Source organism: Corvus brachyrhynchos, unplaced genomic scaffold (genome assembly GCF_000691975.1).
Source record: "Corvus brachyrhynchos isolate BGI_N302 unplaced genomic scaffold, ASM69197v1 scaffold671, whole genome shotgun sequence".
Lineage (NCBI taxonomy): Eukaryota > Metazoa > Chordata > Aves > Passeriformes > Corvidae > Corvus > Corvus brachyrhynchos.
Genome location: NW_008236441.1, coordinates 544,794 through 563,910, shown reverse-complemented (window position 1 = coordinate 563,910; position 19,117 = coordinate 544,794). Strand labels below are relative to the sequence as shown.

Genomic DNA, 19,117 nt, shown 5'->3' with positions numbered 1-19,117 from the left:
TGCTGACATTTGGCTCCATCCAACAGCAAAGCCCCCAGGGGATGAAATCTGCCCTCATCTCTGTTGTTGGTCACTACCTGTGCTTTCAGCTCTCCCATAACCTAAAGGCAAGACAAGAGCGCTGTGAGAGCGCTCACCACGGATCAGGCTCCGTGACCAGGGACAGGACACCCTCTTTTCTCTAGGATCTGCTCCTTCAATCCCGCTCTCTTTCCTGCCTTCCCTGATGTGTGTGCAGGCTGACTCTGCTGGCAAGCAGCTCTATGGCCCCAGCTAAGCCACCCCTCAGGAGCAATCCCATCCCCTGGGCTGCCCCTGGGGCTGTCCCGGCACGAAGCACCAGTTGCACATGGAAGCACACTTTACCCCTCGGGGCAGAAGCTGCTGCTGCCATGGCCTGCTGGGGTGGTGGGAGCTGTACCTGTGGACTGGGTCCCAGTGAGGGGCAGGCTCTCCATGTCATCGTATATGGCAACGATACTGATAGTGTACTCAGAACCTGGCCTGAGGCCATGCAGCTCAGCAGTGTCTTCTTCGCCACCTGGGGCCGGCAATAGCTCATGGATTCCATCCTCAGGGCTTGAGTAGGTCACCCTGTACCTGGTGACTTGCCCCTGCGGGCTTTCCCAAGCAATTTTGATGGAATCAACATCCACCTCAGTGAATGTTAGTCCTTTAGGGCGGTCAATGTCTGTTAGGCAAATTAACGGTAAGAGGTTAAGTGATAAAAAGCAGGTTGTGGGTGAGGAAAATAAAAAGCATTTCGATTACATGCAAAGCAGTTTTTGGTTTGGCGTGGCAAGGGGGCACTGGATTCTCCTCTGTGCTGCACCTTGCACACATGCTCACATCCCTAAGGCTGAGTTTGCTGGTGCCAGGCAGCAGGAAGGCAATCTTTGCCTTGTGGAAACCAAAAAGACCTGCACTGCCACCTTCAAAGCAGCCAGGACACCAATTCTTACCTATTCTTGAGTCCACTTGGCACCAAAACCCTTTTCACACAACTCTAGTAGCATGAAGCTACTTTAAAAGTGGACAAGAGAAAAAAAAGCAATGGGAATTTTAAGACCCATTTCTCCCACGTAAATGGTCACTAGTGCTAAAAGCAGCCAGAGAACCCACCTGACTCTGTAAGTTTGGGTTCACAGCACCTGCTGTTCATCACTGTGAGCTGCTGTGCAAAGTGCCAGTCCAAGGAGAATCCATCCCGCTATTTTCTTTCATAAATTAATACCCAATTAACACACTCATCAAGAAAGCAAAATTACTCAGCACATTATATTGTAAAATCAGTTAGAAACACTTCAGCTTTGTATTGAGTGCACAGGGAATGTCCACAGGTGCAGCTGGGTGATACGCACTCCTCCCAATTAAACCAATTCATGGGATTTTCCTGGCAAGGTGGGAGCTCAGTGCAGGACAGCAGGGGAAGTGAGCCTTGCTCCTCAGAAGTCTGAGTGGCTACCACAGAAATACACACATCTGTTACACAAAATGGGAGGATGTAGCGTGTCATTTTTATATTGGATCAAAATCCTACTTTTCTGTAAGGTTTCCAATTTTTCATTTGCCATTTTGTATTAGTCCTCAATTTTCTACATTTTCTAGTTGGCAAAGGTGATTTTTGTCCAGGAATTTGTTGGTTGGAATGTGGACTTCACCCATCTCTGCAAAGGTCTGGAGAAGCTCCTGTTGTCTATAGTGTTTGGGGCTGAGTCGTGGTTTTGAATGCAAGCTTGAGCAGAGTAACAATCACACAAATCCCTACCCCAGAGGTGTCCCTCAAAAGGCTCTTTACCTCAGAGATATCCCTGAGTTACGAGGTCCCTCCTGTGTCCTGAGCAGACTGCTGCTTTGTACAGGGCACCTCAAACCTGGAATTGTTCTTTCTTTTGCAGTGCTTCATCCCAAATTCTTGGTATAATCCATGTAGTTTCCTTTACTCCCTCACAGAGGGCAAGTGCTCCCAATCCCAGTCCAGTTCCTTAACTGGAATCACCTTTGCCATCTAGCTCCACACAAAGGAGATCTTGGCACATTTTGTCCACTGATTGGCTGATGGCAAACATAACCCCAAAAGACTTTGTGGCTTTAGTGAAAGAAAATGAGAAGCGCAGCATTTTGAGGAGGCAGGAAATTGCATTTTGGCAGTGTTTGAGGCAGAGGGACTGCATTTGTGCCAGCATCTGCAGTTTAGGTGCATGGTACTTCTCACAGGGCAAACCACCTCACTCTCTCCTGGAGACCAGGACCCTGGTTTTTGCTTTCCCTGGGAACGTGATAGTAGGTTCAGACATCAAGAGAAAACACGTGTTTGTTCCCATGAAGTGAAATACGTACTGGTGACAGCTGTATCAACCAAGGGCTGGCTCTCTCCGTTCTGATTCTGAGCAAAGACACTGACCGTGTACTCCACTGTGGGCTGCAGACCTTCAATAGTGACTTGAGTTTGATCTGGCAGGAAAGAACACCATCAGTCAGAAAGAACAGCACAAAGCTGCAGAGAGCTGGCCTCAAAACAGCCTTGATTGAATGGCCTGTCTAAGCCATACCATAAATAAATGTAATTAAAACAAGGTGGGACTGACAAATTACATTTGCCTTTAAATTGCACCATCGTTCTCTGGCAGTGCACAACTGCAGAGCTGTGCTCCAAGGCTGCACAGCTGAAAGGGCAGGTTAGCACAGTGGGTAAAACAAAGCACAGGGAGAGCAGCTTTCATCATTTTCCAGGGTAAAGACTGACCATCAACTCAGCTGCATCACAAGCATCCCCAAGTGCTCTGCTGATCCCACAAAATGCAGTGCTCCTGAGAGCTGACACAGCAGGTTCCACAGGTACTACACTACGCACCTGTGGTGTATGTGACTGAGTCCATGCTATGAGCAAGGGTCACATTATGTGACCTCCAGAAGGATTTCAGAGCAAGTTTTGCTGGATGCTAGAAAACCAATGGTATTTCTTTGAAATGCAGGTGCTTTTCAGGCACACTGAGGCTGCCAAGAATAAACCTTTGCAATACAGTGTTGTCAAAGAAATACAAAACTTTTGGGGCAAAAATCTGCCCTAGCTTCTCCTGCATGAGACACAATGGAAAGTCATCAGGATGGCAAGAAAAGGTACAAGCAGCAGCAAGATTTGAGTGGTCACATCCTGCATTCTTTACAGATCCAGTGAAGGATGACATGACTCTTACCTGCAGGGACATTTTTAATTTTTGTGGGCACGTGTCCCTTCTTGGGGACAGCAGTCACTCGATACCCTGTGACTGGGGATGTTGAAGGGAGCCATCTGATGCTGATACTGTTGTCCTGGACATCGGTGACTTGCAGCTGGGATGGTGTGTCTATTTCTGGGCAATAAAAATAATTTTTCTGAGTATGTTGGTACAGGAAACCCTCCCTCCACTGTTGTGTCCTGGCTGAATTTTATTCTGCACTGCTTGGAAGAGAAAACACATGTTGCTATTTATCTGTGCCTCATGCTAGCCCAGAGCAAAAAAGCCTTAACCATGATGTGTGGGTGACTGATCTCAGAGCAATGTTAGCTGAGGATTTTTGTTGTTTAAAGGCTATTAAATGCCTTTATCTGCAGCTACAGCAGGAGTAGGATTAAGCTATATCCAAATCAGGAGGGAGACAACAGTCTTGGAGTTAGAAAGTTAGGTCTCCTCAGGATCACATAATCTGACAGTGATGCACTAGAGTTAAGATAGCAGTGACCCCACAATAGGAGAGCCCAACAGGATTTCCACTCTGCAATGAGCAGTCAGGCACTGCTTTTATCCCCATCTGGACTGCACAGGGTTTCCCCTCCTCCACATCCACGATCCCCTTCTGTGCCCCATCACTTATCATGCTGGGCCACCAAGATACACAGCTCCACTGAAACTCATGGCCCTATAGCCCATGGCTTCTAAAAGAAACCAGGGATCAGTGATACACATTTATGTGGAAAAGCCAACACAAAGCTGTAGGGGGATTTTTTTTTGTTGTTGTTGTTTGATTTAATGAGGTCTCACCTGTTCTGTAGGTGACAGTGACTGGCTTGCTGCTGGCAGGGCTGTCTCCACGGCCAGTTACAGCGTACACAGTGATGGTGTATTCAACACCAGGTTTGATGCCAGTAATGGTGGCAGTAGACACAGTGCCAGGCACTGTGAACTCCTGTACAGGGCTGCTTCCACCTAGGAAAAGTAGGTTAAAAAAGAGAAATGTAATGGATCTGTAAAGCATGCATTTAAAATCACTACAAAAACCAGGACAGTCCTGTATCAACACCAAGTGAAGACAGAACCCTGTTGTTGGGTCAAAGTTGTTTTGACCGTTCCAAGAATGAAATATGTACACAGAACCACCTCTAAAATTACTGGAATACTCCAGATGTTCTTTCCCTTTGGGTAGACAAAATAGGATTTGCTCTTCTTTAAAAAAGGTGCCTATATGTCTGCTACAGTCCAAGGTGCCTTTGCTACTTGCTTTCTAATGGTGTCAGAATAGAGTTTCTGGTCTGTGACTGGCTGTCACAGCCTGCCCTCACCTGTTTCACCATAAGTGATCCGGTAGTATCTGACTGTCACTGCAGGAGCATCCCAGGAAATCCTGAGGCTGGTTGGGCTGGTAGGAGTGACTTCCAGGTCCCTTGGAACATCAGACACTAGAAAAACAGAATTGAGAAGACAGTTTCAACACAACTGTACATCAGCTACATACTCCACTTATACCTCCGCTACTCATCTGTCTGTCCTCTGGCTCAGTGCACACTCCTCTCCAAAGAGATGGATCTGGTTAAAAACCATATGGCATTGCACTGGATTTAATGAAAATAGTTCTGCTGGCCCTAGAAACATCTGAAAGTAGCATGGGTCCTACCACCTTTCTCTAAATCAGGCACTACCTCAGTACACAGGCATTTCCTCACGAGTGAAGCTGGCAGGGGAGATGTGGTTTTACAGCAACTGCCTTGCTAGAGGACACTCCAAATCCAGCATTCCCTCAAGGCTCACCTGTTGTTTGCTGGCCAACCAAGGGCAGGCTCTCCTCCCTGCCATTGATGGCGATGATGCTGACCACGTACTCGGTGCCTGGCAGCAGGTTGGTGAGGGTGATGGAGTTCCTTGAGGGAGGCACACGTTCCTCCTTGGGCCGGGCCCCGCCCTGCTCCGGCTGGTAGCGGATCCTGTAGCCCGTGATGGTGGCACGAGGAGCAATCCAGTGCACGGTGAAGGAGTTTGCGGTTATATCTGAGAAGTCGAGGCCGGTGGGGGAATCGAGACCTGGGTGTTTCAAGAGACACAGGACTGACCTCAACCAAACTGCTTGGTGTCATCACAGGAAAAAAGCAATGAAGTCCCATTAATGAATTCTTAAAGGATGGCATTAACCACATGTGCATCCAAGTACCTGTTTTCTGGATTCCATACAAAGGCGCACTCTCGCGCTGCTCGGAAACACTGTAGACTTTCACCAGATATTCAGTACCAGGGAGCAGGTCTGTGGAGTTGAAGAACAGGAATTTGGATGTACTTCTTTGCTAACAGCAAGAAGTGAATCAACCTACACAATTTTAACTGCATTTCTTAGCAGACAATCAGGTTTTGCTTGATGGAAGATCTGAGCCTCCAGGACAACCAAAAGTTTAAATCAGTTATTTTTGTGGCATAATGGTTCCCTGCAGTGCTTTAGCCTGAAGGAGCATGATATCCTATGTCAGTGCTCCCTTAGTTTGTGGAGATTGACTAGAAGCAATTACCTTTTTTACAGGGTCCCTTCTAGTTATCTACTAGTTTAGTTATGCACCAGGCCACAGCTTTAGCTGATATAAACTGAAATAGGGCCAAGGATTTCCAACACAGCTATTCTAAGTCAGACAAGCTCCAGATTTAGTTTTTTATTCTGAAAGCAGGTATTGTCCCTCCCTTAACCAACCTGATTCTAGGATAGTGAGGAAAAAACCCCAACTATAAATACTACACAGCTTTTGCCCCAAAAATTAATGTCAGCTCTTGGAAAATGCCCACATTTTGTTGCCATGTCCTGTAAGGCTCCAAACAGTATGGGTTTTCTGGTCTGAGCATACGAAGTCAAAGGAGCAATGACCTTTTGCATATTCTGATCCTCTCCCTGAACCTCTGCACTGGAAGTCCTTGACATTACTGGCAAACCAGGTGAATAACACGTATTTACTGTTAATACCTAACCAGGCTGCAAATCAATGCAGTTGCCTCATAGCCTGATTCACCACTGTCCTTGGATTGATAGGAAAAAACTTGCTTGTGGTTTGGCTTTAACTTGGGTAAAGCTAGAGGTCAAACCACACTTAGTGTGAGTTTGTATGAGGCTACTTGCAACATCAGCTTAGATCAGCTGAGATCTTGGCCAGCCACATTTAAACAATTTTTATTTTGCCTCATTTTGTGTCAGGTGGACCTTCTCACGCTCTACAACTACTTGAAAGGAGGCTGTAGGAAGGTTGGGGGTCAGTCTCTTCTCCAGGTAACAAGTGATGGGACAAGAAAAGACCTCAAGTTGCACTAGGGGAGGTCAAGGTTGGATATCAGGAAAATTTCCTTCACTGAAAGGTCGGTCAGGTGTGGAGTCACCATCCCTAGAAATGTTCAGGAGGTGTGTGGATTGGCACTTGGGGACATGGCTTGGTGGTGAGCTGGGTTGATGGTTCAACTCAGTGACCTTGGAATTCTTTTCTCTTAGTAATCAATCCTATGATTTTATGATGAGGGGCCTCTTATGCTTGACTTATGTAGGTAACCCACTCACTTGTTAAGATGACCATGCGGTCTGAGGGTGAGACTGTCACCTCTGCAACATCCTCCTCCTTCTTGGCAGGGGAGTAGCGCACCAGGAAACCGCTCAGCACGATGGAAGTCGGGGCAGTCCAAGTCACCCTCATGGTGTCAGGCCCCACACTGGTGAAGCGCAGATCGGTGGGAGGAGGCACAGCTACACAGCAAAGAACAAATCTACCTCAGTTCTCAGATTCATATCGATCAAGATGTCTGTTCAGGGAACCAATCACCAGAGAAAGCATCTCATGCACAACAGACTACGGCATCAGACTCATGCAAACAGACTTCTAAACTACATTTGGTTCTACTACAGTCAAGAGAAAAATGTGTCTGCACTACTGTCAGGCTGCTTTAACCTCTTGGCAATTCCTGATATGTTAAATGTACCCCATGGGGCTAATTTAAAAACAAGGTAGCAAGTTTCAGTAATGTGCTTCTAGCAGCTGGATTTTGTATTACAGATGTGGTGCCAAGAGAGGTTTAAAGTTGCCATACAGCAGCTTACAGATGGAAAAGTAATCTCATCTAGAATCCATACATGCACACACAGGAGAGGAGAGGGTATATCACTAATTTCCTATGACTCTACTTCTACTCGTGTCGAAGGATTTACAGCCTCAGGACTTTCAAACACAACAAGATTTCATGCAAGAACCAGTTTCCAGCTCGCCTTCAGCTCATGCACTATAGAGACCCTTGACGGTGTGGCATGGCTGTCACTGGCATGTACTCAGGGAGTGGTGTCCATCTGCATCTGCTGGAAGCTCAAACAGCTGTCAAGGCTGGAGGGTGTCTGCTGATCTACTCCGCCTTTTAGCACCCCTAATTTGGGGAATCACAGTTTTAAAGTCTGGCGAACACACAGCTCGTGTTTCAGGCTCTTCATTCCAACTGGATCCTGGAAATCTGACTAGCAGAAGGTGAATGAGCCTGGCAAGTCTGCAGCCATTCATGGCATTAACATGCCTCCAATTCGAAAGCGAGCAGTGCACATCCATCCCCAGCTGCCATCCGGGGAAAGCAGCGAGCTGGGTCTGTCTGGCCTCCCCGCAGCGAGCGGCTCAATTCCTCTTTGACAAAGCCCCGGCACCCCGACAGCCAGTGACAGCCAGTGACACCGCCCACAAAACACAGAAGTTTTCAAAATTCACCCGTTTGCTGTGTCAGAGTGGTAGGGGCGCTCTCTCCGCCATTAATGAGTGTGATTACACTGATGTCGTAATCAATGCCCGGCTCCAAGCCTGTCACTGTGTAGTATCCTACTGAGGAGTCCACAAAATCTTCAAATATAGGGACACTCTCTCCTGCCGCAACTACTGTGATGCGGTACCCAATAATGGTGGAGGCATTTAACGGGGTCCACCTCAGGCCGATGCTCGAGTCAGTTATGTCAACAAAGCTTAGGTCAGTGAGCTGGGGCACCTCTAATGAGTTAAAGAGCAAACGGGAGAGGCAGAGACACACGGAGGCAAAAGAAAGACAAGGGAGAAAAAAGCAGTGTTCATCACTATTAACATCGACAGAACTTTGGAAGCAATTGCGGTGATATGCAGAATTTCTCTTGGGGTTTGGGGGAAAAGGGAGGATTTTGGTGGGGTTTTCTTGTTGTGTTTTTGCTTTTTTCCAGTTTTGTTTTCTTATATTTACCCTTCAGTGCAGTCTCCAGCTGCTCCCCTGGGCAGGCAGAAGCTGAAACCCCGATCCTCTTTAGACATACAATTTTCAAAGAGCCCTACAAGAGGCACTTAACTTGCAACAAATTTACTTTCAGCAATGATAAGCCACAAAGACCCATCATTTTCTGACAAAAACAGAAGCAGAAGAAACACAGTCCTTTTTTCTTTTTACAGGTATATTACAAGAGAGCAAAGTTTACTGAAGTGTAAATAAAACAACTCTGAAATAGTAGTTGATCAACCCTCTAAAATTCTTGTTTTGTTCAAACGATGAATCTAACTTTTATCACAGGGATCACAAAAATATCAGCTCATTTGAAGGGACTAAATCAGACCCTCAGCTGGTGAGAACCTTCACAAAGCTCCAGGGCAGATCATCCACTGTCTGAACTATTTACACTGCACTTGGAAGAAAGCCTCAAATCCCTGCAATGGCTTGAGGATCTGGCCCAGAATTCCTCAAGTTCTACTTACCAACTAACTGCTGCAATATATGTGCTAAAACCAGACGATACGGAACAGTAAGTAATAGAGCACTTCCTTGGAAACAGGGTAAATGGTTAAAAATGACCTTTAGATGATATTAATTCAATCAGAGTGACAACATCCCCAAATTCAGAGGTTATGCCCAGCACATGATGTGGCCAAGAGCCTGACATATGTGGCTAAAATTGTTCAAAATCTCAAATTTTAGCCACTGAATAAGGATGCTCTTTAATGACCTGTTAGATGCTGCCTAAATTTCTGTAGGGAACATAAGCACAGCTGTGACTGTTTTCCCAATTGATACTCCATTAGCAAAGGTGCTCATTTCCTGCATGTTATGACCAGGAGAACTGGGCAGGGAGTGGGTAATTTTAGAGGCATCTTTAATTGACAATGGCCAAACCTTCAGTTGCTCAAGTCAATAAACTGGTATTGATTTAAGCCACAAGATTTGGCTGTGTAACTTCTATCAGGGTGATCCTGAAATCAGTGGGAACTAATGGATGCTCTTCCTCACTCAGGATCAGACATCAGTAAGTGAGAAAGATGCAGGACTCTGTATCCATTCTGTTCATTACAAGTTAGTTTGAAAAGGAATTATGGACAGAAATATTGCTTTAATAATAGTGGTTATATTCTATTTTAATGTCCTTCTAGGAAAACACTTATTTTACAGAATAGGTGCAAAATAAAAGCCAGTTTTCTGTAAAATAATTGTTTATCCACATGGAATGCATGTACCATATCACCTTTAAAGAGCTGTAAAAGCCAGACACATACATTTTTAGCTTTCCCCCACCAAAAGATGGTGAAGGGCTAAAGCTATTACTGCATAACTATGCAGCATCACAGTATTAGTTCACTCCAGGGAGCACACAGCACTTCAGTGAAGCACAGAAATTTTAAAGCAGTGTTACAAGAGCAAGCAAACACAGTAGCTGGCATCATCTCAGAGCAGAAACAAAAACAAACAAAGCCCTCACAAAGGAAAACTAAATGCAACCATTTAGGGAAATGCACATTAATTTTGCTACTGTGGCTACAAAGGCAGTTTCTGCAGTCCCCACAGACGTCATGTGAGGTGGCACACATCACTCTGTGTCTCTAGTGCTACAGTGATGGACCTTTCCATCTTGGCTTTCCTCCCCATTGTGCTCAAGTGATCTTCTGCCACTACTGCTGCCAGAATTTCTCCTGTGCTCACTTCCCACTCATACGTTTGTTCACCTACTTCCTGTTCCCACCAGCTGTGCTCCAGATGCTGGGGCACTTCAGTGCTAAGTTAAATCCCTGCAGCTGCCCAGCTCAGTGTACTGATGGAGCAGACCCATGTGTTTACCACCACCCTGTGACACACAACATAGGCTGCCCGTGCAGAGAAGTACACAGGTGTTACAAGTTCTCTCGCATGTTGGAACATGGCTATTCTGCTTCTTGAGACTAAATGTGAAGTCTAAGCCCTCCCACCACCAGACTAATAGAAGTTCTGCAACGTAGAGCTCTTGGGCTCAGCCATTTGACCTTGAGCAGCTGAAAGTGCTGCTCATCCTTTCGTTACCTGGGGTGATGGTTTCCGAGATGGGGACACTCTCCTGGTTGTCCTTGACAGAGTAGACACTGACGTTGTACTCCACGCCGGGGTTGAGGTTCTCAAAGGTGCAGGTGGTCTGATCTGCACCCACCACCTCCTCCAGGGTAGAGCCCTGCTGCCCGTCGGTGGGAGCCGTGGTCACGCGGTACCCGCTGATGCCTGAAATACAGGGAGGCCAGTGTCAGGAATCTCCTGCTGTATCCATTCGTATCAGAGGCCTCAGCGCAACACCTGAAGCAAACACATGACGTTTCACAAGTGATTTTGTCACCCTGAACCCAGCAGGTGAGAGGTTGCTTTGTCAAGCACTCCAAAATGAGCTTCCCAGGAGCTAGCCGTGGCACCCTCACAGCATTTCAGTTCCCTTTGAGACCTCACCAAATTGAAAGTCTCAGGACTTTTGAGAGGAACTTTTCTCAGGACTCTGTCAGGGAAAGATACAGCTACCAACAGACAGGTGTTTTCAAAAACTTTCAATCCACCTCTTACAAGAGTCAATTGTGCAGCTCCCATCAGCTATTGTGGGAGAGGAGTTCGTCCTGAACACTTTCAGAACTTCCATGCTCGCTTTCAATTGCACAAGCTCATTTGTCACTTCCAGAAGTCTTTATGGTGCATTTTGCTTTCCTTGCCTTGGACCATTTTTCAACCACTGGAGATAACCTGAAGAAACCCTTCAAATCCTTAAAACAGCTGAAACATTCCAACACATTCATGTTCCAAAATAGCATTTACATGGACTGTAAATCATTAAGAGTCCTACGGCAAGTTAACTGTGAATTACATCCTTAAATGTATCTAGAAACATGTACATTTTTCCTTAAATTACACAACAGCAAGTTTCTCACCAAACTGCAAGGCACCACAAAACAAGTGTTAGCATTCTGCTACAAGAGCAGGTTTGAGCACAGTGTGAGTTCACATGGTTACCTGGAGATGTGCTTCTCTCCCACGAGACTATCAGGATGCCAGTGTCAGGACTGGACCTCAGGCGCAGGCCGGTTGGCGGAGCCAGTGCTGCAAGTGTTCAGACAAACAGGTCACTGCTGGCACTGAGAATCATGCTGGCTGCCTCAGCACCCCTCTCCCCACGATATCCTCATCCTCTGGAATTAGCTAAAAACACTCTCCTGAAGCTGTGACTCTGCACTGCACAAGACAGTGCTACTGTCACCTATGTATCAAAAAGAAAAACCAGACCACAACAGGGAGAAAAGACCAGAACTGCGTCCCACAAGGCAGCCATTGATGTGGGGAGCAGAAGGAGGAATATGGTGGAAAAGCAAGTGTCATACGTGTAGTGACTCTCCTGACGATGGGGCTCTCTCTCTCCTGGCCATCCATCAGCACTGTGAGGCTGTAGGTGTACTCCACGCCAGGGGTCAGCCCGGAGATCACGATGCTGCCGGAGTCCGAGATCACCTCCCGAGGAGCCTCTCCGCCCTGGCTTGGGCGCACTCCCAGCTGCAGGGGAGTGAGGTTTGCTTTTCAGTCACAAGCTGTCAGCATCCTGACTGATCATCCAACAGCAGCACTATGGGCCCTTGTGCTGAACTCCAGCTGTTAATCCTGCAACTTGTGGTTTACATGTCCCGCTTGACCTGAAGCCCCATGACTGCACTGACCTCTGTCATCTAGACCCACTCCCTGTAAGCAGCAGGCCCTTTGCACCCTTTGTTCCTTTGCTCCCCTTTGTGCTGCCATCTTCACTGCAGTCCACAGGAAATGCCTTTAATCTGCCCTCCCCACCACAGTGAAGTAAGAGGAAAAACCAGCATGGGACTTCGTTCCTCCTACCTTGAAACCAATCCTTGGGGCAGGTGTCCAGGTGATGACAATAGAGGTCTCAGTCACTTCTGTGTTAAAAGGAGGAACAGAGCCAGCAGGCTGATCTGTGAAGTGAATTGACAAGAGTTGAAGTCTACCTGCTGTGATGGCTCCAAACAGTTTGAAAACCTGACCTACAGCAGTACAAACAGCCAGAGGTATGAAATGTGTGCTGAACTAGATCATTTTTGAAAATCCAGTGATTTGGGAAGGATCTGACAGATGATTTTTGTCTGCTGCTGGGCTTGACAGACACAGTATGCAAGTGGTCTAATCATAGCCAGAGCTTTTGTTCTTGAGGAAAACAAAAATACTCAACTGGATGCATGATCCTCTATGCATCCAGCCCCAAGAATTTGGGGAATCCTGTTTTTTGGCATGATATCTAAAGTGTTCCTCAAAGCTCAGCTATTTTTTTGATTGGCCCACCATATGCCTTCCAGTCAGCAGAATATTACACCCCTGTCTGTCATCCAGCTGTCCCAGCAAGGACCATGTCATCCCTCACCAACATCTTGAGAAATCAGCAGAAAGGAGCTCAAAGTCAGTCTGAGGCATCTGTGGTTTCACTGGTATCTGTCAGAAGCATCACACAGAAGCCAAAGCCTTTCTGCATGCCAGAATCAGCCTAAATAACGCCACTGAGTTTAATCTGAAATGGCCTTGTTATTAATGAAGAGACTTGGTTAATCAATTCTATAGTCAAACTGGACTGGTTTCTTTCAGACAAGCCAGATATTGAAGGCAATATTAAATCTAAGATACCAGATCATATTCTAACTGAGGAGTATTTATAGATAAGACTGTCAGCAAAAAGCACCTTGCCAATGTCAACAATGTTACTCTGATTAAAAGTTTGAGCCCTTATTTTAGTTTCACATTGTTCTAAAAGAAACCACATTCTCTTTTCAAAAGAGGATGTGGTTCTGGGCTTGGGTGACTTTGAGTTTTGCTAGTGTATATGATGGTTTCATCACTATTTAAACACTGAATCTATTTGTTCTTTCTAGAAGTATGTGTGGGTTCTTACAGAAATCCCTTTCCTTCCAAAATTTGCTTAGTATTTCTTCCAAGCCAGCATCCCAAATACAGATGACTGAAATGCAAAAAAAATAAAATAAAAAGATAGAATGAAATGTTTGTGTCAGTTTGGGTAACTGCAGTTGAGCTGCCTTAGATGGTATGGCTGGGCTTGAGAAATGACTGCTTTCAGCTTTATATAAATGACAGACTAATTATTCCTTGCCCATTTTAAGAGAGTTGTATGCTTTCCTTGATTCGTCATGCCAAAACCAAACAATTAGGAAGATCAGATAAAATTAAATTTCTCTGACATCCAGTTAAGCAGAAAGTGAGATACCAGTAGTAAGTTTTCCCTCTAGTTTTTAATCATCAGGAAAACTGAAATGGATTTTACTGGAAGATTTTGATGCAAATAACTCTTTTCCCTGCCAACTAGCTCAGAAAGAACAACAAGGAGTATTTCCCAAGCTGTTCTGCTGGAATGCTACTTCAAAAGGTTGCTTCCATAAATCAATTCACAATAGGCACTTTCAGGACAAGCTCTGAAGAAGGGCAAGGGTATAAAGGAAGAGGAGCATGTGGTGTGTGTGTCTCACTCACAAGTGGTGAAGACTCCGGTCTCCCTGTTGCTTTGCAAGTCGCCTTTAACCGCCACGAGGTACACGGTGTACTCGGTGCCAGGCTGCAGGTTCCTCAGGAGGTACTTGGTGGCAGAGGGTCCCACGTTGTAGGTGCGGGGCTGCCCTCCCCTGGTGGGCCCTGCTGTCAGCTTGTACCCCGTGATCACAGCACGGGGCCGTGTCCACAGCACCAGCACCGAGTGCTCCGTGGTGTTGAGGAACCTCAGGTTGGTGGGGGCATCGAGCTCTGGAGGGGAAAAACAGAACGGCCATCAGCTTTCCCAGCTGAATCTCCACTTCACCGCCACTTCCAAACCATGTGTGTACACCTGGCCTGTACTTCTCATGCATTGTGTGAGGGCAGCAGTAGGGAAGAGAGAAGGTGGGACCATGAGAAAGCTGGAAAGTTATTTCATGTCTACATCCACGCCTCAGTGCCATCCATTAACACACTGAGACACGCAGACCAGACCTGAGCATTCTGGGCTGCACTGATTTGGGTTGCAGCCATCTCTGCATCCCATGGGGAAGGCAGCCTGAAGTTTGAGACATGACAGATGAACCCAACACACTCAGGAATTTCAACAGTTTCTCATGAGCGCTGAGCATGTTTTAAAAACCAGCTCAGTTTAGACTTGTCAGTGTAAGCACGGAAACCTAATTTTAGCCCTCTTCCATGAAAAAGATTAATTCTTTTAAATCCTTGCCCAGTCCTCTCAAAATCCCTTCCCAAAATAAACCACCCCTACTTTGTCATTTGAATGTCAAAATAAGTAACAGTCAGCGACTTTCTGCAGAAAACCAGTTCCTAGATCTACTAAAAAATACTCACACCATGGAACTGACCATACAACAATTCCAAGAATGCTCATCTCTCCCCTGGGACTCAGGGAACAGCTCTTACCAGGCTTCCTCCCCTTTTTATCAGTGCCCCCGGGAAGCTGCTGAAGCTGATAACCCAGATAACTATAGAAACAAGATGCTGAGGCAGCACAGCTCCTTCAGCACCACACTGGAGCCCAGTGACTGGAGGAGATGTCACTGCCTTTAGCTGAGGCAAGGTGAGGCTCTGGAGGGGAATTTGCCCCCACAGCAGGCAGGGTAGCACTGCCTGCAGCAAGGAGTTCATAGTGTTCACATGGCAGGCTTCCCCACCTTTTCCACATTCTAATCACATGTTAAAATTAAGAGCAGTGAGGTTTCATCAATTCTCTTTTTTGCTGGCAAATGCTTTTTTCTCCTTCTGAAGAAGTAATATTCTGGTGAAAAAAATTATGTTTTCATCACTCTCCCACTGATTCAGTGGGAAGATGCTTTTGTCCTTTTTGTTTTCTCCATTTTTGAGGAGGGAGGAAAAAGGAAGTGAGGTCTTCCTTCTTCCACCACTGGAAAAAACAGGGGAGAACTCTAAAAAAGGATGAGTGTGACCCTGCTTAAGCCCATCTCCAACCCACAGGCTGAAAGTCAACTTTATCCCTTGTTGGTACTTACATCTGTGCTAAATCTCATCTGACAAAGATTGTATCTTCCTAAAATGTGTAGCCTAAAGTCAGTTCCTCTCTGCACAATTTAATTTGCCAGCTCTATTAGGCTTTTATCACTTCTCCCCCCCAAACTAGAGGAAAAAGCGGAAGATTGAAAAGCCACACGCATACACTCCGAGTTTATTTGTAGACTGCTTTTTAACGGAAGGCCAAAAAGAGAATCACATTTACACCGTGGGAAGAGACTTTTGCTGCAGGGTTTTCCTTGGGAACCCTGAATGATTTCTGTTTCCCAGGACTTTCGATTACAGGATGCAATTTATGTGAATAGTTTCTGCAGTGTGGTTTAGGCAAAGCAGTTAAGCGGATGATCACAGCCTATGGAAAATGATTCCAGACATTTGTGACTGACACTGTGCTGTCTGAATTACATGTCTATACTCCAATGTACACCTCTGTGTGGAGTTTCAGAGGAACCCTACACCTAAGCCCAGGCTCCTCAAAACAACCACAAAAAATTACAGATCTAGCTGGGAACTGGGCCCTTCTTGTTCTAAATGCTTCCAAGAGAGTTCAGGTTCCTAAGTCACATCCTTGCTTTTGAAAGCCTCACTTGAAAGAGGAGGGAGGGTGCTCACACCATCTGTTCTATGCTCAAATTAGACACCTATGTCAAAGGACAGACATAAGGATCTCATTCTCCCTGCACAGTCAAGGGACAGGCACTGTTCATGGCTCATAATTTAATGGATATAAGTAAGGATACTTCCCAAACAGCATGGCTATATTCACACACTATCCCATTTCCTTTCCTTCCCTTCCCTCTCACGTTACTAAGAGCCGGGTTGGGTTCTCAGAAGTTGCTCTTATTTACTGAAAAGTATCAGAAGAGCAGCAGATGCACATAGCTGCATTTTGTCCCTTTGAATAAAGGGATCCAGTCAAAGAACACCACAAACACCCACTCACCCTTCTACTGCCCAGTAAACAGGATCTGATCAAACAAACCATGTCCCATGTTCTGTCTGATCTGCTCCTCTTGGATCAAAAATGGAGATAACCACTCAAACCCAGATTAAACTCCTACTCTTCCACCTGAAAACCTACACCTTGCCCAGCCACTGCTCCTCTCTCTTCTCTGCACTGCTGCAAAGCAAAAAACAATGCCTGACAAAGTGCATTTTTCCTGACACTGGCAAAGTGCTGCACTGCCTCTAGATCATTAGCTGCTGGGTTCTGAGGGATCCTGCATGATCACTGGCAGGCACAGCTGGTGCTGCTGCCAGTGGAGCCAGATAGGCATGGCGCTGTCAGAAGGGGGATGGGGATTTTCAGAGGAAACTCAGCAAGGCTTCTAAGTCATACTGAAATCTGCCCTAAGGTACCAGCAAAAAAAAAAAAGTTATAAAAATCACAGGCTGTGATCTGTGCTGTAAAAGAACTGCAGGGTCCATCAATTCTCAGTCAGTAATAAAAAGTTGAATTCCAGCCATACGAAATTGTTTTAAAGTGCCATGAGACTTAAACTCCCATTGGAAAGCCCCGGAGGAGGATAAATCTGCTGAAGAGATCATTGTTAGACTGAATGAATTCCCAGCCCTGTCATCCTACTGATGGGATACCTCCTGGGCTAGAACTGTTGCACTTCAAGTGCTCTGTTTATACATTTCTACAAGCGACAGCGAAATACACGCCTCAAAAGGCTGAAAAAAGCACGGAGGAAAGACACTTACTGGTGGTTTGCTCTCCAGTCAAAGGTTTGCTCTCCCTGCCCTGGTTTACAGCAAAGATCTTGAAGAGATAGGTTGTTCCTGGGATCAGGTCAATGACTTCAGCAAAAGAGCTCCTGGTGATGGGCAGTCTCTGGCCGTGCTGGCCAGGGCGGTTGACAGGGATCACCTCCACCCGATAGCCGGACACTTGGCTCTGGGGTGGGGTCCACATGATGGTGATCTTGATGTCAGAAACCTCCACAAACTGCAGATCTCTGGGGGAAGGCACTTCATCTGAAAGCACAGGGGTACAGTAGTTGTCAGAGGGAGTCCTTAGCAGGAGGAGAAGCTATAGGTTTCCATGCAAGGGAAAAAAAAGTGAATTTTGCTTGAAGAATGGCTAGCCCAAGAATATTTACCAAATTAAAACGTCAGGGTAACCTTACTGTAAATATGCCTACACATGTCCCCAGACAATATTCAAGCAGACTACAATTTCAAACATCACTATCTACTTTAAAGTCTATTATGTCTTCAGAAGGTATCTTGCTATGACAGAAAGAGAACTGAAAAACCAGATGTAATATGCTACAGAACTTCAAGTATATGCAAAACCAAAGCCTGAGGGGAAAAAAAGTACTCCAGAGATTGGAAACAGTAACCTCCTTCTAAAATTAAAAGAGAGGATTTTAAAAAACCCACAGCATGTTCTGAATGTCTATGATTAACTTGAAATCCACCTTTTATAATTAAACAAGTACAGGGGCTGATCTGGCCTTATTATAGTCAAATGCAAAATGCAGTTCCCTCAGTGCTGGGCCACATTACTGCACCCGTGAATTCCTGTGTCTAAATTAAATTTCTTGAGACTAGGACTGATACTGCCCTAAGGTTAACCAGTGCACATTTTTGGAAGATGCAGAAGCCAAACCATAAAAATCATTGAGCTGAGTTCATTCCTGGTGAATTCCCATTTGCAAACACGTGCTTGCAACTTGCAGGACCATCAAATTCCACTGCTTACCACATCAGATCCCAATTCTTTCACTATCCCTTCTTTTGGTTTGGTTATTCAGTCCAACTGGATACTTAAAAGAACCCTGAAACCAGTAGTTTTTTAAATATTGGGTGCCTCAAGTTTAGAGCCTATGGTGGTGTTTTGGCACATCAGTCAATGCTGAGTAATCTCCCATACCCACTGACTGCAAAGGAAAATAATGGGTAGGACTGGAAGGGAGAATGAAAAGTCAGGTGAACATTTGAACATGTGTTACGGTGCCTGAGTACATAACCCTGAACATCTGTGAGCCAGGTACTGGGGCAAAACAATATACCAGGCACTTCAGGAGATTTCTTAGTAGGATTTCCCTAAGATAACCTGAGAAACTGATCTCTCTTCTGCAGATAATTCAAGAACTGCCTGCAGTCCAATCCCTAGGAATTACAATCCTCTTAATGCAGAGTGGTGTCTTGACTGTTCGATTTTACTACAGAACTTCAATACCAGTGAAATTTACAATCCAAACCCACAAAACCATAACTGAGTTCATTTAAGCATTCATTCAGCTAGCAACAGAAATCTCAGTGACTGAAATCCAGAACACGAGCATTACCTGTGCGTGGGACCCCAGTGGTTTCCTGCTGGATGAAGACAGGAGTGCTCTCCTGGTTTTCTTCCACTGCATAGATGCTGATGTTGTACTGAACCCCCGGCATCAGGTCACTGAGTGTTACAGAGGTGGCAGTGTCAGGCAGGTTGAGCTCTGTGCTGCTGCCTTCCACAGAGGGTACGTAGACAATCCTGTAGCCTGAAGCAAGAGAAATATGTAATCCTCAGCACAATCAGTAAGCACAAAGAATGCTAGAAATGAGGGCTGAACTGATCTCACTAC

The 19,117-nt window shown here is 45.7% G+C and overlaps 1 protein-coding gene across 1 annotated transcript in view; it reads right to left on the bottom strand.

The window, feature by feature from the left end:
* Window positions 1–19,117, bottom strand: part of FN1 (fibronectin 1) — a 67,179-nt gene that overhangs the window by 12,104 nt on the left and 35,958 nt on the right. The window contains exons 19-34 of the mRNA XM_017747093.1: window positions 18,839–19,033; window positions 17,247–17,519; window positions 14,010–14,276; window positions 12,357–12,451; window positions 11,855–12,023; window positions 11,490–11,576; window positions 10,527–10,718; window positions 7,958–8,230; window positions 6,778–6,960; window positions 5,404–5,493; window positions 5,007–5,276; window positions 4,541–4,657; window positions 4,023–4,187; window positions 3,198–3,353; window positions 2,341–2,454; window positions 422–691 (exon numbers count right to left, since the gene is read on the bottom strand). Of these exons, the coding sequence (XP_017602582.1) occupies window positions 422–691; window positions 2,341–2,454; window positions 3,198–3,353; window positions 4,023–4,187; window positions 4,541–4,657; window positions 5,007–5,276; window positions 5,404–5,493; window positions 6,778–6,960; window positions 7,958–8,230; window positions 10,527–10,718; window positions 11,490–11,576; window positions 11,855–12,023; window positions 12,357–12,451; window positions 14,010–14,276; window positions 17,247–17,519; window positions 18,839–19,033 (2,916 nt within the window). The remainder of the gene's footprint in view (window positions 1–421; window positions 692–2,340; window positions 2,455–3,197; window positions 3,354–4,022; window positions 4,188–4,540; window positions 4,658–5,006; window positions 5,277–5,403; window positions 5,494–6,777; window positions 6,961–7,957; window positions 8,231–10,526; window positions 10,719–11,489; window positions 11,577–11,854; window positions 12,024–12,356; window positions 12,452–14,009; window positions 14,277–17,246; window positions 17,520–18,838; window positions 19,034–19,117) is intronic.